We start from the raw sequence: 22,259 nt of genomic DNA, 5'->3' as shown, positions 1-22,259 counted from the left end.
TTTTAGCAGCTTTGTCAGTAATTATTTTATCCGAGTCAACCTTCTGCATAAGGTGATCAGCTCCTACAGAGTTTTTAGCATTATCTGAATAGGTAAATTTTGACTTACCTCAACAAGCTATGAATTGCCTGAGGGCCAGCAAAAATTTATCAGTTGACATAGATGAGACAAGTTCCAGATGTCTTGCTCAGAAAATGGTGCAAGTAAATAAAAGGAGCCACAGTTTATTTCCTGGCATAGCTCAATTGATTCTCGTAACTTCAAATACGACAGCATCTGTGGCTCGATCCTCAGGAAGGGGAGCAAAATTCAATTCAGTATGTTTCATATTGAATCTTTTGCATAAACACACTGATGAATCACTTTTGAACAGCTCTTCTTCCTCTTAATATTCAATATATATATATATATATTTGGAGGCTTGCAATCAAATTTCGAATCCCATAATGCAGAAGTACCTTGTATCTATGCATACTCAGAGCTGTGACCACAAGATAATCTGATAGAAGAATTATTGGAAACTTCAGTGTCTTCTTGCATTGTCAATCTGGTCTTCGTTCTGAACAATTCATTTTTATCTGCAACGTATTGAAGAGTTCTTTATTAATGAAGATTTTTGTAGGGCATACATGATTTTTTGTTTCTTCTATCAATTCATTAGTTGTAAGCATGCCTGTCTAATGGCAAGTGTCCTGCCTATCCAAAAGCACTTTTTTTTTTCTTATGAGACCCGATTACTCGTGCAGCAACTCTTATCAGCTTCTCAAATGGAGAACATTTACTTAAGAATTTGAGAATATACTTTGACACATGTAAAAATGTGACAATTGACTTTTTCTTCTCTACAATAACAATGTTTTCATCTGGGGATAAATTAGATGCAGGCTATATTTTCCTTCATCTTTTAATCAGGACCTTCCCACCATGTTCGAGCAATCAAAGCTTTGACTGAACAACCTCTAGAAGGTTAATACACTTGATTTAAACTCCCAAGTACATGATTCCTCTATTAGCTCTTATTTCTTTTGCTTGATTCATCACTAATGTTGCTCATTGCTTGCTCATCCTTTTTTATCCAATACAAACAATTCATGAAATCTGACCAGTAATAAACAGGTATTTTGTCAAGGTTTTTGAAATCTTCACATATGGTTTTTGTTAGTCTAGGGTCTAATACAACAGTCTAGCAATTCCAGTCTTGAGATGGAAATATCTTTAATAGAAGCTACTCTAGAACTTGCTGCAATTAAAATACAAGCAATTCTTTTATCTTTTTCGGACCTTAGGAGAATGTGAGTGGCATAGGTTCGTTGACTAGCATTGTAAAAGACATGTAAACTAAGTTTTGAGTTGTTATGTCCCTGAAGTCATCTTAGTATTTGCCTTATTCATACAACAGCTGGTTTCATTTATTAATTTCTGAAAGTATCTTCCAGTAAATTTTTATCCAATTAGTAAATTTTTATCCCTTATTTTCCTAACATTCTTGTGACATTATTTTGAGAATCCAAGTTATGGCAGTTGTAATAATCAGCAGGTTAAATATTTTGTGACCTCTTTGTTACTTTGTCTCTTTGTTACTTTTGTGACTTCATATTCCAATTCATTTCAAATGTCAACTCTTAAAAGGATTTCTATCCTGCTTGTATTACACCTATTATTAAAACATCATATTAGTATTATGATCTTAGGATGTATGACAGCAATAGGCATGGGAAAAATTTGTGTGATTAATAATATAAATGCCCAAAGATATATAAATGAAATATTTGTTCCAAAACTGCTGTCATCGATTTATAATCATTTCTCAGATGATTAATTTATATTTCAGCAGGAATCAATTCTATATTATGTTGCATCTGTAAGGGAAAGCTGTTTTTAAAATGATTGCATTTTATTACTTGGATGCTCTGGGACTTGTCTAGATCTTATCCCATTTGAAGACTTACGGAGCAGGCTAATGAAATTTGTTACACAGAAGCAACTCAACAGTAAGACCCATTTAATTGAAGCAATAATCCAGTCAGGTTATTGCATAATAACAGCTGAGGAACTAAAAGCTTCGGTGAACTTTATGGAATTGCATTGCAAGGCACAATTGGTGCTGAAGGTTATCGAACTAAGTATTGACAGCCATAAGAGAATTTTTGTGTATATCATTCTTCTTTCCTTCCTTATAACTGCTGTTTCAAAATGAATATTATGATGAAAATGTTTTATTAAATTTTTGGTTAAATTACTTTTTAAATTATATGTAATTTATGACATTTCTCTTAGTAAAATTACTGATATAAGCTATCAAATCTTAAAAAAATGCACCTTTCCCAAAAGATCTCCATGATTTTGGCCATTACTGTAGGGAAGAGTTGAGAGGAATGGGACTGCTGCATTTATGTTTAAATAAAAGGTCAGATTCTATTTCCAGTTTCTGCATCTGATTGAGCAGCTAATAGCCTCTAGTTTGATCCTAATTGTTGCACTAGCTATAATATTGTATTTAAAACAGAAAATATAAATTTAAGACTTGGAAGTAAATATAAATTCTTTTTTTCAATCTTATTAATTGCAAAATAAAAATATTTTAAATATATAATAAATTCAAAAATAGTGTTTATAAACAGTCAAGTTAAGCTTAAATGTAGCATACTCTGTAATGTGCATTTTTAAAATAAATTCTGTAGTGGAACAAATATGACATTCTTAATTACATTTCTAAATAGCTAAATATGCTAATGATTAAAGTTTTTAATTTTTCTTAATGTTTAATAACATTAGTTGTCGTTACAATGTTATAGTAAGTTGATGATTTTAAATTTATTAAAATATATAAGTTTATATATATTATATAATATTATAATGTATACTTATATATAAAATTATATAAAGCAATAATTTATAATAAAAAAAAAGCAGAGGTTCTGTTAACCAAAACAAAAAGCGTAAAATAGTTTCACTCTTTTTAAAAAAATTGCACAAGAACACTAGTGTCTCTTAAACTTGTTTTGTTATTCTTTATTTTTATTAATAAATGTGTCATATAGAATATAATACATACTGTAGATCAATCTGCATCATTTTACATAAAAAAAAATCCTAAAATCATGTTTCTATTAATTTCAGTTAATGGAAATTCTACTGTAAATATAATCTATACTTATAATAAAGCTCAGTGTGTGTGTGTGTGTGTGTGTGTGTGTGTGTGTGTGTGTGTGTGTGTGTGTGTGTGTGTGTGTGTGTGTTGGCGCTCTACAGGCCAGACCGTTTGACATACAGCTACCAAATTTGGTACATGTATACCTTGGAGTTTGGGAATGCGCACCTGGGGTTTCTTTTTTCGAATTTTTAATTAGAATTTTAATTATTAATTAAAAACTAACTTTCCCGCCAAACAAATCTTCCATTTTCCCCACCGCCAACTTTTCCGCCAAAAAAATCTTCCATTATCCCCAGCGCCAAACGAGAAAGGCTTCAGTTTTTTTTTCTCCCAACAGTAATGAGGCTAGGGTTAAAATTTTTCGGCGGATTATTTCAATTGGTTCTGTTTATTTTCTTAATGTTTGATGCATTTAAAATTAAACATTGTTAATGAATCAATCTTTCAGATTCATTCTGAAGTACTTTTGAATTAAAATAAAACAGAATAAAGGAAATTAAAAATGTCTAATCCGCATAGCGTTACCCCAACTGGCGTAGAAAAAATCACGTATTTGCGTTACGTAACAGGCGAAGAAAATTCACGCATGCGCATTCTGTTCTGATTGTTGCCATGACAACGTTATCAATGGATGATTTAAATTATTTTTGGGTTAGTTGCATGCTTTTGTAAGTAAATTGTATTTATGTTAGTTATATATTTTTTGTATATGCTTATAGTTTTAAGTACATCGTTTTTTAAGTAGTTTTTTTAAAACCTGTTTTCAACCGTTTATTTTAAACGATTCGTTTTATTTTCTTAGTGTTTGATGCATTTAAATTTAAACATTGTTAATTAATCGATCTGCTCATAATGAATCTAAGAAAATTTTGTTTACCAACTCTTGAGATATTACATAAATTAAAAAAGATATTTTTTAGTGCCCATTAAGTTTAAACGCTGAGTGACTCTATTTTCAGTAATCAGATTATAAAAAAATGCTTTGTTTCAGTAAAAAATATTATTATATTAATTGAAGATTAATTCTTTCCACTTTAATTTAAAGCATAAATTCTACGAGGGGTAACAGAAAATTAGACAGATACATATCACGTTATGACTGAAGGCCTTTATAATATTATGAGTGAATTATATGACTATCAAAATTTGAAGTTTTAAAATATTTTGCTGAAGAATCTATTAAAGTTGGAATTGCATAAAATATTTAATTATTAAAATTTTAACGAGCATTAAGATTGGCAAACCGGCTGGTCGCCAAAGGCGGCTAGTATTATATAAAGTAATAAAGCAGTATAGTAAATATTAAGTAATGAAAAAAGTGAAGCTATTAAAGCTTTTGTTACTCTAAATTAAAAAGAATTACTAATTTAATATTTTTATATAAAAATGCCACAAATATAGAAGAACAAAGCATTCAGAAAGAGAAAAATAAATCAATGGAAATGGTTGTGAAAGAAAATAAGTTTTCAAGATATGGCAGCACCAATGAAGATTTTCAAATCAGCTCTTATTTGGCATGTCCAAAACCATAAATCATTGAATGAAAAGGATATCAAAATATAATATTCATTAATTTTAATTTTCTCAAACTTTGTTGCATATCTCCTGCTTATAAAGGAGGTGTGAGACAAAAATGTTACAATTTTTAACTATGCAAATAAAAGCTAATTGTTTGTATTTTGCTATTTATGTACTTTTAAAAAAATAAATTAAAGAACATAGTTAGATTTTTATAAACTGCACTCGTGGTATGTCTAAGATAGTAAATTGGGGGGAAAAAATGAAACCTGTCCCATTCCTTACAACTCTCCCCTGTATTTTAAAATTGATTCTATGAATATTAAGTATATTTGTAAATCAGCAAAATATAAATTTGTGATTGGATAATTATAAAGAAAACTACAAAAACTTTGTTTTTCATTAATGTTATGCGTAACTGATTTTTACATTTCCATGAAAATGATTATAAATATTAACCTGAAGAATGAGTACAATAATGAGTCTAAAGTAATCTTTTCATTTAGTAAAATATATTTATCATTTGAAAAAGTTAAATTTGTTTTTAGTGTTTTCAAGTAAAACATAACTTCTTTAATGAATTGAGGATTCACTTTTATCAGATTATCCACAATTGACACCTACAGAATATCAAAATTTCTTGAACATATGAGTAATGTTGATAGCTCAGATGGATATAGAAATTCTTTTACTTCATCAAGTTTATTTATTTGTGAAACATATCGGAGCCACCATTTTCCTTCATGTACAGTATTGACCTACCTAATATGCATTCTAATTTAAGTAGAGGTTTTGACTCTTTCTTTTCCCACTCCTGCAAATCATTTGAAAAGTATTTCGTATATCATTCTGATCTATAATATTGGAATTGACTGTAGCTATTGCTGTATTCTTTGGATAGTCAATGCTTGATCAAAACAACTTTTCAAGAACAGATCTAATTCAGCACTTGCCTTGTGTGTTGAGTAGGCAAAATTTACTTTGGTAATTTTTTATGCCTACTCAAAAAGTTTCATGGGATTTAAATTTCCTTTTCATGTGATCATTGCACGATGCCAGTCTTAGAAAAATTCATAAAATTTCTTTCAACAAGTGCCTAGAACAATTCATAAAATTACTGTAGATAGTTTTTAGGTAAATTTTTGAAGACTTTATATAGCTGTAATTAAAGATTTGTATATATTGATGGAACTTGTTTTTCCAGATTTAAATGAATAGTATACCTATGTAATGTTTCATGAAGAATTTGAGGTGGTGATACATTTTGTTTTAAAATTGTATTCCCTTGACTTGGAAGGATCTTGCAGTATAAAGAAATTAAGTTTCAATAAATGTCATGGGGAAAAAAATTCTTAAACATAAAAAATGTTAAATATTTTATGAATGTGAATAAAATTCTAATTTATACTTTCCTTAGTATTTCAATTTTTGTTTTGATTTCCTGACTTTAGGTTAGAAAAATATATTCCTAGTTTTTTTTAAAGGCATTAATAAAAATGTTTATTGCTCATTCATGTAGTTTTACTGTTATGTCATAGCAGGCTAGCTTTTTATGGTAAATAAAGCACTCTGATTCTGGTACTGAAAAAGTTATAAATTAAAACACATTTTCTGTATTTTGAGCATACAGTATTAGGAAATATGTTGAATTGTTTTTCCATTTTAACTTAGTATATTTTCTAACCTTCTTAAGGAATTTTGGGAAAAATAATTTAACTATAAAGGCTTAATTAAATTACTTATCCAGTATCACTTTAAAAAAATACAACTGCATAATCATTCAAATTTGTTACTTGTAATTTAATGATCTCTATTTGCTGCAGCCATTTATAAACCCTAACAAAATTTTTGTATTAATGAAAGGAGGAGCAGGCATTTTAAATTATAACAAGCAAAAAAAATTGCAAAGCTATTCATATCAAATTTTCATTGTTCATTTAATTCTTTGTAATATAAAATACTAAAGTATTTAAATACATACAATATTTTACAAATTAAATTTTTAGTTAAGCTTGTTGAGTTTATAATTGGTTTAATTACTTTTAATGTTGGTGAATGAGAATTATTTATCGTCTCGTTAAGTTATCCTTCTTATTCTTCCCCTTATTCTTTTACTGGCACTGATATTGTTTGTATATAGAAATGTTGTTTTAATATTGGTTATATGCTTATTTTTTGATATTTTTTTATTATATTTGATAAAGTTGTATTTTATTTGTGTTTTTCATTTAATTGTATACTTGGCGACTAACAAAATTTCAATAACTAAACTTGTTGCTCTTTTAAATATTCAAACTGAATTTTGAGAGCCTCAGTATTTCTCTGCAAAATTAGCTTTTATTATTCTTTTGATATTTAAAATGCTCTTATTTTTTGTGTTTTGGCTTAAAAATTTTTTCGTATCATTTTGTTCGTATTTTTGTTATTTCGTATCATTTTATTGTATCCTAGCGAGTTAAAAGGGGAAAATGAATGATTAGTTTTACAAATTAGGAAACTTTTCATGTTCAAACAAAGGTGTTAAGCATTATTCAGTATATCTAGGCTTTGTAAGTTTTCAATGTATACTTCACTTATATTTTAGTTTTTAAAGCAAAATCTTTCATTGAGAGACTATTCATGAATTTGAAAGAAGTTAAATAAAATGCATCCCAGGTTATTTGAATTGGTTGAATAAAATTTGTGTGTTGATAAAATATTTTTTAATCAGTTGCATAAATCTATAGTATATCGTCACCTGTAGGATTTTTTCCTTTTGAAATTATCAAATTTTGAAATGTTTGCTTTTCTGGTAAGTAACTGTTGAACTGCATCAGCTATGTAAATTCATTTTGTAAAATTAAAAAAATTGGGAAATTATTTTTTAGTATAGAAATTAAAATTTGTATTGAAAAAATGCTATTTAATGATATAAAAAAATTGTTATTAGCTTTGCTGATAGTAAAGCTGTGTGTTACTTAAAGAAAAATTAAAATTTTTTTATTGATATCTTTCTGAAGTCATCTGAATTGCTTATTTTTAATTGAAGTTATCGTAGGAACATTTGTCATTTAATTTCATGTATGTATGTATACCCAGGGCTTCCACGCCACCGGGAGAATAGGGAAAATCAGGAAAACACAGGGAATTTAAAAATTGTCTAAAGAAAGGGTAAATGTATTAAAACATGAAAATTTTGATAAATAAACAAGGAAAATACGGGGATCTTGGTTATTTTTTTCTTATAAAAAATGCCATTCTCTAAAGATTGCAAGAATAAAAGATCATGGTCATAGTTTCTAAAAATGAAACAATACCATTCACTGTGTAATGCAGAAACTTGCCCCCTTTTCTTCTGTATACATCATATTGGTTTTGATTTGCGAAACAGTTGTCCTTTTTTCTTGAGATTCCCAAATTGCAGCGAATGAGCATACACAAGGCTTCTGCCACTGCATGAAAGAATAGAATACATTTCTATAGTGGGATTAGCAGTATTCAATCTGAGGAAGCAGTGCAATGGTGTTTAGTCTATCATTTTTGGTTTATTGAATGGCTTGTTTATTATTTGTGGAAATTGTGAGCTTATTCAAAGTGCATTAAAAAGTATTTTCAAATCAATAAACTAGTCAAAATCTGTATATAATACAAATAGGATGGATAAAAAAAGTCAATCCTGATTTTGCTGAAGGGTTTGTCCGCAAAATCAATTTGTTACGTACTGTTGCTTTGCAAGAAGATAATAAGCCTAAGTAACGTGGGAAAATAGGTACTTACTAAAATGCTGAAAGAGGAAAACATACGAGACTGCTTGCCAGTTCAAAAGAGTTATCATCAATACTTGAATGAATCTAAAAGGAATGACATGTTAAATCCAAACACATTATATTTTAATCTCTGAATATAAACTGATTTCGGACTTTTTGGTTCAAGAAGAATCATTTAAAGCTGCATTTTTATAAGCATTAAAACTTGTTGAGTCGCATTGGTCCTTTAATTCATTCAATGATGTATCGGAAATATTTTCACTGAAAGTGAATGAACTGAAAAATATACATTAGGCATATAGAAATGTTGTATCATTTGTTATAGATTTGGTCCATTAGCTCCATGAAACTGATGGCTGAAAAATCTGCAGGAGTTGCAGAAATTGATGTCAAATATTTGTATTGGCAAAAATGAATAAATAAAAAAATATTCTTGCTTGTGTATTAATAGTGTACATTTTTCTTTTAAGCAATCATATGATTTGGATCTTAACAAAAATGTTTGCTTTATTTCACCCGAATCCTTAATTTTGTGTGATTTACAATTCTAGAGCATGAGAGGTATTATATATTCCCCTCTTTAATATGGAAATTTTGTCTTGCTGAATTCTAGATAATGATTATTTCTATTAATGATTCTAGATAATGATATGTAAACGTAAATCTTTTATTAAAAGCATATTATGCTATTATTTTGAATAATGTTAAATTGTTGCTTCTTTTCCTCTCTTTTTCCCACTTCTTAAAACCATATTCTATTATTACTAGCACATGAGTGCTATTCATGCATTTTCACATATCTTGAATATATGTACAAGGCATTATTTTTTTTTTTCCAGTTTGCATGGCAACCCTGGTATCTGTAGCTATTAAATTTAATTTTCAACATAACCTGTGTTTGATGGATTGACCTATTGATTTAAAGATGATGGTATAAAATTTTGCTATAAGGCTTAAAAAAAAATGCTGCTGAATGTGTTTGTTCATAGGGTTTAATGTTTTCTAAATAAATGAATACCACTTTTTTTTTTATTTAAGGAAGAATTTAATGTGATTTTGGATTTTAATTATTCATGGCTGCTTTTCCATTATTGCATCATTAATCTTCCTCTTAAAAAAAATTAATCGGTATGCTTGATATTCAGTTAAATTTTTTTTTTTTTGAACTTTCCTGCAGAGAAGAAAAACTAAAAACTCCATCTCCACATATTCATTGATTTAAGAGTTTTGATATGTAAAATTTTGTGATTGTATTATATTTATGTATCAGTAAACAGTTAAGAAAAATATAATTTTTTTTATTATACATGTGCAACTCCTATTTTTTCTATTCTAGATGCAATGAAGAGATCTTTATACAAGCGTTCGAGAATGATTTTCGATGTTAATCGCATTCCTCCTAGAAGAGTGAGAGAAGAAATATTTGCAGAAGTAAGTTTTAAATTTAATTGCAGAGTCTGTCCTATTTTTATCTTAAGTCATTTCCAACCTTCATTTTTGGATAAGTCTCTGTTTTGAAGTTAGAGGATTGCAGGTTTGAAGCCCTATTTCTTTAACGATCCACTGTCTATAGTGTACATTTAAGTCGGTATAAATTTTTTAACATACTAGTCAATGATTAAACATCCCTCCTCGTTGAATGGAAGTTTGAAGAAGATTTATTGGTTTGAATGTTGTTTATTATTATATTTAACCATGGTTCAAAATTATTAAATCTCTCTTAACAGAGTCTTCATATAATCTTTTGGCGGGGGGTGGATTTAAATAAATCAGTCCACAGCTGGTGAAATTTAGTTGTTAGCAATAGTTTTGTCAATTTTGATAAAAAATATTGCTACATTATATGTTTGGAAGAGTGAGCGAGTGCAATATATTATATAGTAACAAGGCCTTTAAAACTTTTAACTTTATTCTTTTCCTGACTTATTTGAAATTAATCTAATTTGTCAATGTTCTATTCATAAACAATTTATATACTATACTAATACTTTTCACAATTAGTCTTATAAATAAACATTGGTGTATTTTGTTTTTGTCTTGTATAGTTTCCTAAATTTCAGATGTGATGCTTAATTCTGATTGTTGATTTTTCATTTCATTGTTTATGCATTTATCAATATAAAAAGAATTTTTCAATTTATTTCTCAGTTATTTCTTTTTGTTCAACACTTAATAGATTTCTTTGAAAATGTATGAACTTGAGTATCTTTATTACTTCAAGTGCTGTTGGTTAGTTATAACATTTAAAATTGACTCGTTTGAAACGAAGGAAAGCATTCACTACTCTTGTAATTATAAATATTATTTTACTATTGTAATTGTAAATATTATTTTACTATTGTAATTGTAAATATTTTTTTGTTCAATGTATTAATGTAACGACTTTGCATATTGTAGCTTTATATGATAACTTATGGTACAATACCAAATTCTGCATCTCTTGATGAAGTGGTCCTCCCTAAACCTGGAGCTGTAAGTATTAATTATAAATTACTTTTTTAAATTAAAAAATACTTCTAATACTAGTATTTATTTTCAGCTTGAAATAATTTTTGATTTATATAATGCCTAAATTAAAATCGCTGCATTAGAGTGTAGCTTAAAAGATTATAAATCTAGCTGCTTGTTTGTTGTGATTTCATATCATAAAGAACTTCTTCATTTGAGCTTGATGTGTAAATTCAATGTGTTTTATGTTTGATTGAAGTTATGAATGCTTCTTGCAAAATAACGGTGTAGCATCATGAAGAGTGCTTAAATGTGAAAGCCATTTTTAAACACCTTAAGTTCCTTAAAAAGTGCTTAATTTTGAGAAAAGGTCCCTATAAAGTGCTTAATTTTCTCGTGAAGATTGAAGTAAGCTTTTCGTTTTGTCTTTTTTCTCCTTAAGTTGAATATGATAATTCGAAATCGAGATTGTAAAGGTTTGTTTACCAGATGTATCTAAAAAGAAAACCAACAAAAGGGAAGAATTCGGACAAGGAATTCAGGGGCTCCAGCAAATATTAAGATAATGCTTAATGATTTTTTACTTTCTTATTTGCCCCTTTTAACTTCAGCAATGTTCATTGCCTTTTATTAATTACTACAATGGTTATCTGGAAAGGGCAGTAAGAAACACCTACTGTGTCATACTTGTTGCGATTCGAAAAACGTTTAAACTTTAATTTTTAACGTTTTAGATGTTGAAAAATGTATTTAGGTTGTGCTTGGTAAGTAAGTATTTAAACTTTAATGTGTTTTTAAAGAATATGCAAATTGGTTCAATTAGCGTAAAACAAGAAAACAGGAAGATGAATTTGGTGCACCTAAGATAAATTGAACATGAGAGAAGTTGTTCTAAACACGCTTACATATCCGATCATCATTCTCATTTATATGTCGTTTTGGAACAATCGCATGTACGACTTGTTGCAGGTATTCAACTGCACTATGTTGAATTGTAATAAATTGCGGTATGTAATTACGATAGTCAATTGTGTAAATTCTATTATGATAGAATTTTAACTTGAAACCTTAAGTTTTCGATGATCTTTATCTTTCGGGGGGTGTTTTGAATGTCCCCATCCATTTGAAATTTTTTATTTGTTAGACCAATCTCGCCAAATTTTAGTTTTGACTAAGGGGAGGGGAAATACGGAATCTGGCACTTAAAAAAATTTTTTTTAAGAAGTTAAATGTTTCAAACTTTTTTTTTATTATTTTCTTGGTTTTAGATTCTATCCTTTTATAATGATTTTTTTTCTTTTTATAATTCTTAGATTTTTTTTGACACCTCTTTTAATATATGAAGGTTTGTCCTCAGCAACGGGTAACATACACCATTGAAGTTAAGAGCATGAAACCTGGGGAGTTATTTTAAGGAACTAAGAACAGATTTGTCAAACTTTTGATTCGAAGTTTAATTTAAAAAAATAAAAACAGCGTTTTAACATATTTTCATCATTACATCAAAACATATTAACGCAGAAAGATTATTTTAACGCCGTTTTAAAGGTTACAAAAATAGCTTTTCAATTTAAAATTTTTTTTGAATCAATGAATTTTTTTCTTTAGTTTAAGTTATTTTTGAGAAATTGGTTTTGGACACAGTTTATACATATATATGGTATAGAAGTATAGTAATCTACAAAAAAATGTGAACTCGAGATTTTGACGTTTTAAACCTCTGAGTTCGAAAAACACGTTTTTGAATGTCTGTCTGTGACAAAGATAACACAAAAAACGCATTGACCTACACAATGGAAATTTGATAAACAGTCTTTACACCAAATTTGCAGATTTCTATCAAATTTGGTGTAAAATCTGTTAAGAGAAAGTCTGTTTATTCAAATATTATTTAACACGGTAATTACAAAAGAAAGCTAGATAGATTAAATTCGGTACACTGATTTAGCATCTCTAGTGTGGAAGCTTGAATTGACTGTCTGCTGGTACGTATTTTCCAGGAGAAACTTAACATGCAAATGCAATAACTAAAAAAAGCATTGACTTAAATATATCATATCTGGTACGGGACTTTGTGACTAGAAATGCAGCTCTGTGTCAAATCTTTGTTTGAGAACATGTCTAAAACACAAATTCGATTTTCGGATACTATTAGCTGCATGTCGGGGACTAACCTCCAAATAACTTGCTAAGAATGGCAAGATATATTCAGTGAAAATGCTAAATTTACGCCAAAAAAATATTTAATAGATTTTGTAAGCCAGTTCCATGTAAGGCGCTCTCTGGCATGACAAGTTTATGAAAGAGTATGCGATAAAGATTTGGAGAAACCATTCTCGCTGGTTATTGTAATGAAATTCAAAGCAATACAATTGCTTCCTCGAATCGTTGAATCACTTAATTCTGCAGCTGTTAAAATTGAGATTAAATAAAGAAAAATGCTTTCTTTGCTTTTATTTAAACTTGGGAAATTTTAAATAAGTTCATTGAATGAAATTCTTCATTTCATTAGTTTGGTTAAATTTTGAAGCAATGGCTTAAAAATGAATACTTTTTTTTAATAAGTGCTTCAACTTACGTTTTTACTTTTTCATATACGAAATATAGAGAAAGATTCGAGATTTTGACGAATCCCCTCATTTCAAACCTCATTGAATTTGAAAAACATTTTCGGAAATGTGTGTCTCTGAGAAAACGCAAATACCTTTAGTTAGATGGATGAAATTTGGTATATGGTCTTTACACCAAATTTGCTGATTTCTATCACGTTTTGAGCAATATCTCTTTATCTTTGTGGCTGTTTGAATATCCGTTAGCATTATAAAACAAAACAAAGAGAGCTAGATATATAGAATTTGGTACACATATTTAACAGTATAAACATCTATCAAGTTTTGAGCCAAATCGGTAAGAAGTTCATCTGCTGTATTTTCAGAAGCGTGTAAACGCGATAGCTCAAAAATGCAGTGTCTTAAATATATTGTTTGCAATTTTGTGACTAAAAGTGTAGTTTTGAGTTAAATTTTTGTTTTAATCAGTTAAGAAGAATGTGTCTAAAACCAAATTCACTTTTCATGTACTTTCAACCGCATGTCAGGGATTTTCAAAACACCTGCCAAGGATCACACAACAGAGTAAGTAAAAATATTTTATTCGTGCCTATGGTTAATATTTTGTAACTATTGTACGCCAATGGCATGCAAGGTATTTTCTGGTATTATGTGAAAAGTTTTGGAGAGGCATTCCAGATTATATTGTTACAAACCCGTAATTTTGCTTCCCAGCACGACTAGTGTCATCGTAAGAAAGACCGTTGTACGATCTGTCTTGTGCATGCTGAGCGGGTGCCGCGTCAATGACCTCAGAGCATGGTGACCATTTGGCGAGTTTGGCGACTAAATAGATAATACTGGAAAGTTCGAGAACTTTCACGATCCATAGCGATTAAATGCGCTGCGTTATTACGATTGATTGGCGGTATTTGTAGAAAAATTTTTGTAACATTTGGTGTCAGAAGTAGGATTGGTTGGATTTTCCTGTGTATGCCTTGGACCAGAGGAATGGATGAAAAATTCGCAGAATTACTTGCCATGATGGCGGAGATGAAGAAAGGACAAGAGGAATTGAAAGCATGATATGAAGAAATAAAGAATTAATTAAAGGAAGAAATTTTAGAAGATAAAGGTAACAAAATCGAAGATGTCCAACATATCACAAAAGAAATTGAAGGAAACGGCGAGAGCCAAGTTGAAGAAGAAAAGACCGAATGGAGACCGGTGTCACTGAGGAGGAACTTAGCTATCCGGAGGATGAACCAAAGTTCAATAAGGAGATGCGCGAACAGTTCAATAAGGAGATGCGCGAACAGGGAGACTGTCAAATAATGGCAGAGCTGAGACAGGCTTCTCCGAATGAGTCCCCTGAAGTGGAATCGAAGGAGCAAACACTTGGGGATGGAGAAGATGAACTCTGTTTGGACGGGTCTGTTAGTGGCGACATGTGCTCGATGCCTATGAATGCAGGAATTAATGCAAACCTGTTTGGATTGGATTCATCCCAGAGGTTGACTCGACAACCTCTTAGCAAGCCTCTTAGTGTCTCCTTGCATTGTGATACAGAAGATGACTACGTGGTTGGAATCGCTGATCCTTGTGGTCTCGGCCTCTATTTCCCTCAAGAATCCGGCCTTGCTGCGGATTTGCAAAAGAGTGTGATGCAAGAAGAAACCGACGGATCTTCTGTATATCCGGACAAATTACGTCGTCGCAGAAGAACCCTTCCAGCAAAGGCATATGCGCTCTTCAAAGAATCCTGTACTGAGAGCTATGGACAGTTCTGGAGTGACGAGAATGAACTGGAAATGGGCGGGAATATTCCCGTGGAAGATCTGACAACGAAGGCGAATCCCTTGGCTTTCAAGTGGACACCGGAAGGCACTATTGGACCATCCTGATATTCGGTTGGTTAGATGGAAGAAATTCAAAGAGACCAACCGAACAGCCTGTCTAGATTTCGTTCCGGAGAACTCTGCTGCGATACAATGTTTGGCTCCATGGAACATCCTGCATTTTAAGGAGCGGAATCAAGTGTGGATGTACAATCCGAAACGAAGAGGTCCGAGTCAAAAGCATTGAGAAGGTCTTTAGTCGCCGCCAAATTAGTGAATGATGTCATCTTCGAAAGTGCGGAAGTCGCCTAATTATCATCACATCGTTCGGAAGCCTACGCCAGCTGTTGGATTGAAGTTGGACTGCCGGGACGTCAGTCTTTGAAGAGGAGAGTAATGTTATAAACCCGTAATTCTGCTTCCCAGCACGACTAGTGTCATCGTAAGAGAGACCGTTGTACGATCTGTAATGTGCATGCTGAGCGGGTGCCGCGTCAATGACCTCAGAGCTTGGCGACCATTTGGCGAGTTTGGCGACTAAAGGATAATACTGGAAAGTTCGAGAACTTTCACGATCCGTCTGCTAAGACCCGAGATACACTCAGATACGTCCTGATTGGTCTGGAAGATTCTAGCCCCGCCTCCCGATAGATACATCAAATATGGGGGAAGCTGTTCTAAAAACATGCATGAACTACATGTATGATATTTAGCTGCTATTATTACTGTGAAGCCTCTTTAGCACATGATCCTTTGAACAACCTAAAAAAGCAGTTTTATTTTACTGTATGACATTGAATTAAAATTTATTGTGGTACATAATTATGTTAGTTGATTGCATGTATCAGTAAAGCCATAAGTTTTCAATAATAGTAATTTTTTCCACAATTTTTTTTAAATGTTCCCATTTTTTTGAAAAGTATAATTTGGCTAATCTTGCCAAATGTTAGCAGGATTTTTACAAAATAAAAACTAAGTATGATATTTAAGAGAATCAACAAAAAGTTGTAAGAGATCTTTTATTCTTGAGATTTTATTTTTTAGAAGTTTTTGCTGTTTCTCTTCCTGCAATTCTTGTACAATATGTTTGATTTTCCAGTAAAATTTCTTTCTGTATAATGGTTTGCCTGATACATTAACACACAATGTAAACCACTGAAGTTATGAATATGAAATGTGGCAGGAAGTCACTAATGGATTATTAGCACAGTTAGGACAGATTTTGCTAAATTTTAATTAGAAGTGTAACGTTTTTTTTTATTTCGCATATCTCCACCTTAACCAGAAATATTGCACAAAAAATTTTATGTTAACCACTTTTCGATAATACCAGTTTTGTTTGAATGAATGTTTTTTTTAAGTTTTAATAACTTTTTAAAAATTAGTGTTTGACACAACTTGTAACAGTTTTTTATTATAATGAAAATTCAGAATATCTTTGCTTCATCAATCTTTGAGTCATGATTTTACATTGTTAATGTTGTGATAAAAATTATATATATTTATTTGATAAGAATTTATATTTAATATTAATGTGTTAAAAATTTAATGTATAATATAAATTTGTTTTGATCACCAACCCTTTCACCTTTATTTAAAAAGAAATGCTTATTATCGAATATCAACTCATTTATACCATGTGGTACAAAAGCAAAAGTATGAATTTTGAGTATTAAACTAATTGTAAAATATTGACCCATTATTAGAATTCTGAAAGTATTTATTATAATTAAATAAAGGTTTCACAATAATTAATATTTCCACTTCTCGGAGATTTTTTTTTTGTTGAATTCTGAAATATCAGGCATAAATGCCAATGTTTTTAAAACATTTTTAAAAAATTATTTTTAAACATTATGAATGCAGATCTTGCTTAATTCTTCATATGGACACATGTTATAGACAACATGGAATGGATGTTGTATTTTTTTTATTTTATATTTTGTTTAAAATTTCCCATAGATTCAATAAAATGCTGCATGATTTAAAAATATGAACACAAGAAATTAATTTGTCTGACATATTATAGGTACACATTTTTCTTTTAATTTTCTTTAAGAGATTTCAAAAAGAAAAAAAGTGAACATTCGACAGTTTACAAAATTCATTCATGCTATCTTTTTTGGAATTTATACCTCTAAAACACTTTTCTTTTTGTGCTGGGAAGAAAAAAAATATATATATGGTGATATGGACTAATTTTTTTTTCTGCATATTGTAGGTAAAGCATTCAACCAGAATGTAGATTTTTTTTATTATATTTGGGCTAAAATTTAATGCAATTTTAATATCATTGAATACATATATTTTTTTGATGCAGTGATTACAATTTGTATTTTTAAATGAGTGTATGTTGGTGAACAGTAGGGATAGGCAAGAACTCACTGGAAGGAATCGTATTCTTAAGTTCTCTGCGAATGTGCATGTGTATTTGTACTGCATCTTTTGTGAGTAAATCTGGTAAACAGTTCTGAGATATGACTAGTTGGCTACAAATCTAGAGAGGCATGCATCTTCTAATGTTGGTTAATGGATTTGCAAAGGGGAAGAAAATAGAGTGGAGGGGAGTGTTTTACAAAATTGAAGCTTGTCTGGAAATTCAGTAAGAAAAATGATTTTGTTTTTATTTTTTGAGTATTAAATGTTATTTTACATTGATTTTAGTTAAAAAGCTAATAGGGGAAAAAAAAAAGTTTCACATAGTTAAGAAAATATTGTGCTGTAAATAAGATAAAGAAAATAAAGCAACATTATTTTGGGAATATTATTTATATGTATCTAAAAAAAGCCAAGGAATTAAACATGAAAAAGTCAGGGAAATTTAAACAGCAGAAATGATGGCCATCCTGTTAAATCAAAAGTGCTAAAGATTAAAACCAGTTTATTCTGCAGTAAAATAATATAGTTATGTGAAGGAAAATATTTATATAAATTAAATATATTAAGGCATAAAATAAGAGAAAGTCATGTGAAATATATAAGTGATCAAGTTATATTGTTTATTATAACAATCGGCCGCAATTAACTTCATTACAGGTACTAACATCTCTCCCCGAAAAATACACAACTAAGATAATTACTTTTTTCCATGTATTATCAGATTTAGTAATATAGATATCTTCTTGTCATAAAACCACTGCTGTTGAAATATATACATAAATGTTTTTCTAACATCTTTTGCTAACTAAGCAAGTAACCTTATTTAAAATACAGTTGCAAGAATTGCAAACCAAAACCAGAAATGAAAATGAGCCCTCAAAAATACAGACACACATGCAAAAGCAGTGGAGGATTACTTAAGAAACAAAACAAAAAAATTATCAATCCGAGCCTTTCATTTTGCGACATTCATCCCTTGGCTTTTTCTTTTGGGGTTATGTTAAGGATGCAACTCCTTTTCCGGAAATGGATGATGTTGGATGGAGGTATTCAGTGTCTGCTGAAAAATGACTGAGTCATCTGCCATAAAATTTTTATTTCAACTTTAAATAAGCTAGTAAAATAAAATAACATTATTCATTGCTTCATCTACTACTACTGTTGTTGCTAAAAGTTCACATTCTACTTATATACAATGTGATCAAACCTGATTTTCTATGACATTGTGGCGATGTTCATGTAGAATGTTGTATAAAGCACTTCATCGCTATTAGAAAATTAAACTCTTTATTTCACTAACAACTATCGGAACATCACTGCTTAGCGCACGTATACATAGAACGGGGATTCCCCGGGGGAAGTATTAACATCGATTGTATTAGGGAAAGTAGATAGGTAGCGCTTTAGAATAACATGAATGAAAGATGGCGCTACGATCACTACATGAGTATCCCCCTAGTGAACAAGGAGAACGACAAAATGTGATAATACAAGATAAATATACATTGGTGATAAACATACAAGATAGATAGATATACACGCATAAAATTAAAACATCACATAATACAATAAGTATAATATAGGATAATGGTTTCAAGTGGTAAATAGAAATTGATGTAAATAGATGCAATAATATATGAAATATATAAAATTAGTTACAATTATATATATATAATATACACAATTTATATCTCAGTAATTAATCTCGTTGGAAAATGGACATGACGTCCACTACGAGTGGTAGTTGGTTTTGTTGGCAATTGTTCATTTTTAGTAGAAAGTTCAGCTTGAGTTTTATGAATAGATCCAGGTATAGAAGTTAACGAGTCACTAGATCCTGTCAACATATATGCAGGTTTAACACGGTCTATGGAAACTGTGACATTTTTATTATTAATTTTTAATACAAAAGTTTTATCTTTCCTGCTGATTACAGGGTGTGGACTAATGTAAGGAGGTGAAAGAGGAGGTTTAACACTGTCCACTCTCAAAAATACATGAGAGCAAGTACTTAAAATGGATGAATATAAATAGGCTTAACCGCGTGTCTAGATGTAGAGATAGGATTTATAGATTACATTAGTGCTTTGAATTTTGATACATAAGTATCTGTTGGTATTGATAGATCTACTTTTGAGGTTAAAATGTCAGAAGGCAATCTGAGGGTTGTACCAAGGACTAATTCAGCACATGTGGCATTTATGTCCGGTTTAATTGCAGATCGAATTCCGAGTAAAACTATTGGAACAGTTTCATTCCAGTTTGGTTGACAATGGGCTATAATAGAACTCTTAAGATCCCTGTGGAAACGTTCTACAAGTCCATTGGATTGGGGATGGTAGGACATTGTGCGGATTCGATTTGTACCCAAAGTATTATTCAAATGTCTAAATGTGAATCAAAATTTTTACCTTGATTTGTAGTTATAGTTACTAGACAACTGAAACGAGATATCCAATTATGAATTACGGCTTTACATGTTGTTTCAGCAGTTATATCTGAAGTAGGAATAGCTTCCGGCCATCTGATAAATCGGTCAACTATTGTCATACAATATTTATAACCATCAGATGGTGGAAGTGGTCCTATGAAATCGATATTTATATGGGCAAATCGAGCATCTGGCAAAGCGAAAGTGCCTTTAGGAGATTTTGTATGTTTTTGAATTTCAGAACGTTGGCAATTATGACAAGATTGAACAGAATTTTTAATAAATGAATTCGTGTTTGGCCAAAAATAACGTTTAGTAATCAGCTTTCTTGTTGCTCGAATGCCAGGATGAGAAAGATTGTGAATATTTTGAAAAACTATTGAGCGAAAAGAATTTGGGATGTACGGACGAGGTGAATTAGTAGATAAGTCACAATACAAGGTTACATCCTCTAAGGGAAAATATTGCTTTTCTATTTTACAATTTGAAGACTTCAGATATTCTTTAAGTTCAGAATCATTTAACTGTGCAAGCGAGATGTCATGAAAATTTAAATTTTTCTTTAAAATTGAATTGATTTCAATGCGAGACAATGCATCTGCAACAATGTTCTCTGTACCCTTGAAATAACGAATATCGGTAGAAAATTGGGATATGAAGTCTAAATGTCTCAATTGACGATTTGAGCATTTATCCGGCTTTTGCTTAAAGGCTTCAGTAAGGGGTCTTTGATCAGTATAGATTGAAAATTCCCTACCTTCAAGCATGTGTCGAAATTTTTTTTATGAAAGACTAAATAGTAAGTTCTCTGTCGTATGTTGACCAATTAGTTTGACTTTTAGAAAGTGAGGAGGATTGATTAATCCCTAATGTTATTTATCGTGATCTGACTCCATGTAAGGGTTTGGAAGCAATCACTCTTCGGTTATATCAAAAATATATCTTTATTAGACACACAACAACATCGCACGCTCTGTCCCTCGGAGCTACTCTGGTTATGTTTCTCTGCGCTCACCGAGAGGCGGGAAACTGGGTCATTCTGCGCATTCAAGGCCATTTTATGATTAATGGAGATGAAACGCACATCAAACTTTGGCGCGCATTCTCCGAGAGAATTAGAACGATCGCTACAAAAGTTTTATTGAGAAAAATGCAATGGGTTCCCAAATTCCATTTGAAAGTTGATTTAAAGAGCTTCCAATAGCAAATAAGGATGCATCAATCCACAGACTTAAAGGAGCTCCAGGAATCGGATGTTTGAGTAGGGTAGCTTCGGCAAGAGCTTTCTTAGCATTAGAAAATGCCTTGTCAGCTTCCTCAGACCATTGCAGAGTAGTTTCAGATTTTTTTGCTGGCCGTGGTGATTTCTTTTTCTTAGTATGGCCTTCAAGAAATTTAATCAAAGGTGATAATATGTGAGTTGCCTTGGGAAGAAATCTGCGGTAAAAATTAAACATACCCAAAAATCTACGAAGTTGAGTAATGGTGGTGGGTCGTGGGAATTCTTGAATTGCACTAACTCGATCAGGAATGGGAGAAATAACTTCTTTGGAAACTTTAAATCCTAAAAAAATCTAGGGTAGGAACACCAAATGTACACTTAAAAGATTTAATTGTAAGTCCATAATGGTCTAATTTTGAAAAGAGAGCTCTGAGATGTTGTCTATGCTCTTCGATTGATTTTCAAGCAATTAATAAATCGTCAATAAAAACATACACACCATCTAAATCTCTAGTAACTTCATCAATAAATCTCTGAAAGGTACTTGATGCATTGCACAAACCGAACTGCATCCGAGTGCTCTCAGAGTCCGAACGGAGTACAAATAACTGTTTTATGAACGTCCTCGGGAGCAATCGGAATTTGATGAAAAGCTTTTACTAAATCAATATGAGAAAAAAATTGTGGTTCCATGAAGTTCGCTAGTAAAATCCAAAACACTAGGAATAGGATATTTGTCCTTTTTGGTCTGAGCATTAAGAGCTCTAAAATCACCAACAGGACGCCAATCGTCACTTCCTTTTTTCGGAACCATATGTAGAGGAGAGGCATAATTGCTGTTGGATGGCCGTATATGGCCTAAATCCAACATATGCTGAAATTCCATTTTAGCGATTTTTAAGCGATCAGGTGCTAGCCGACGAGGTTTTGCATAAACAAGAGAACCAAAAGTTTCAATATGATGCATAACAGAA

General features: G+C 30.9%; 1 protein-coding gene across 1 annotated transcript in view; it reads left to right on the top strand.

Moving 5' to 3' along the window:
• LOC129960001 (uncharacterized) overlaps positions 1–22,259 on the top strand; it is a 135,578-nt gene that overhangs the window by 10,429 nt on the left and 102,890 nt on the right. Inside the window, exons 2-3 of the mRNA XM_056072980.1 lie at positions 9,755–9,849; positions 10,816–10,890. Coding sequence (XP_055928955.1) covers positions 9,760–9,849; positions 10,816–10,890 — 165 coding nt within the window. The 5' untranslated portion in view covers positions 9,755–9,759. The remainder of the gene's footprint in view (positions 1–9,754; positions 9,850–10,815; positions 10,891–22,259) is intronic.

Source organism: Argiope bruennichi, chromosome X2 (genome assembly GCF_947563725.1).
Source record: "Argiope bruennichi chromosome X2, qqArgBrue1.1, whole genome shotgun sequence".
In the NCBI taxonomy this organism is placed as follows: Eukaryota; Metazoa; Arthropoda; class Arachnida; order Araneae; family Araneidae; genus Argiope; species Argiope bruennichi.
Note: the sequence above shows the minus strand (reverse complement) of the source record. Positions and strands in the feature narration are given on the sequence as shown.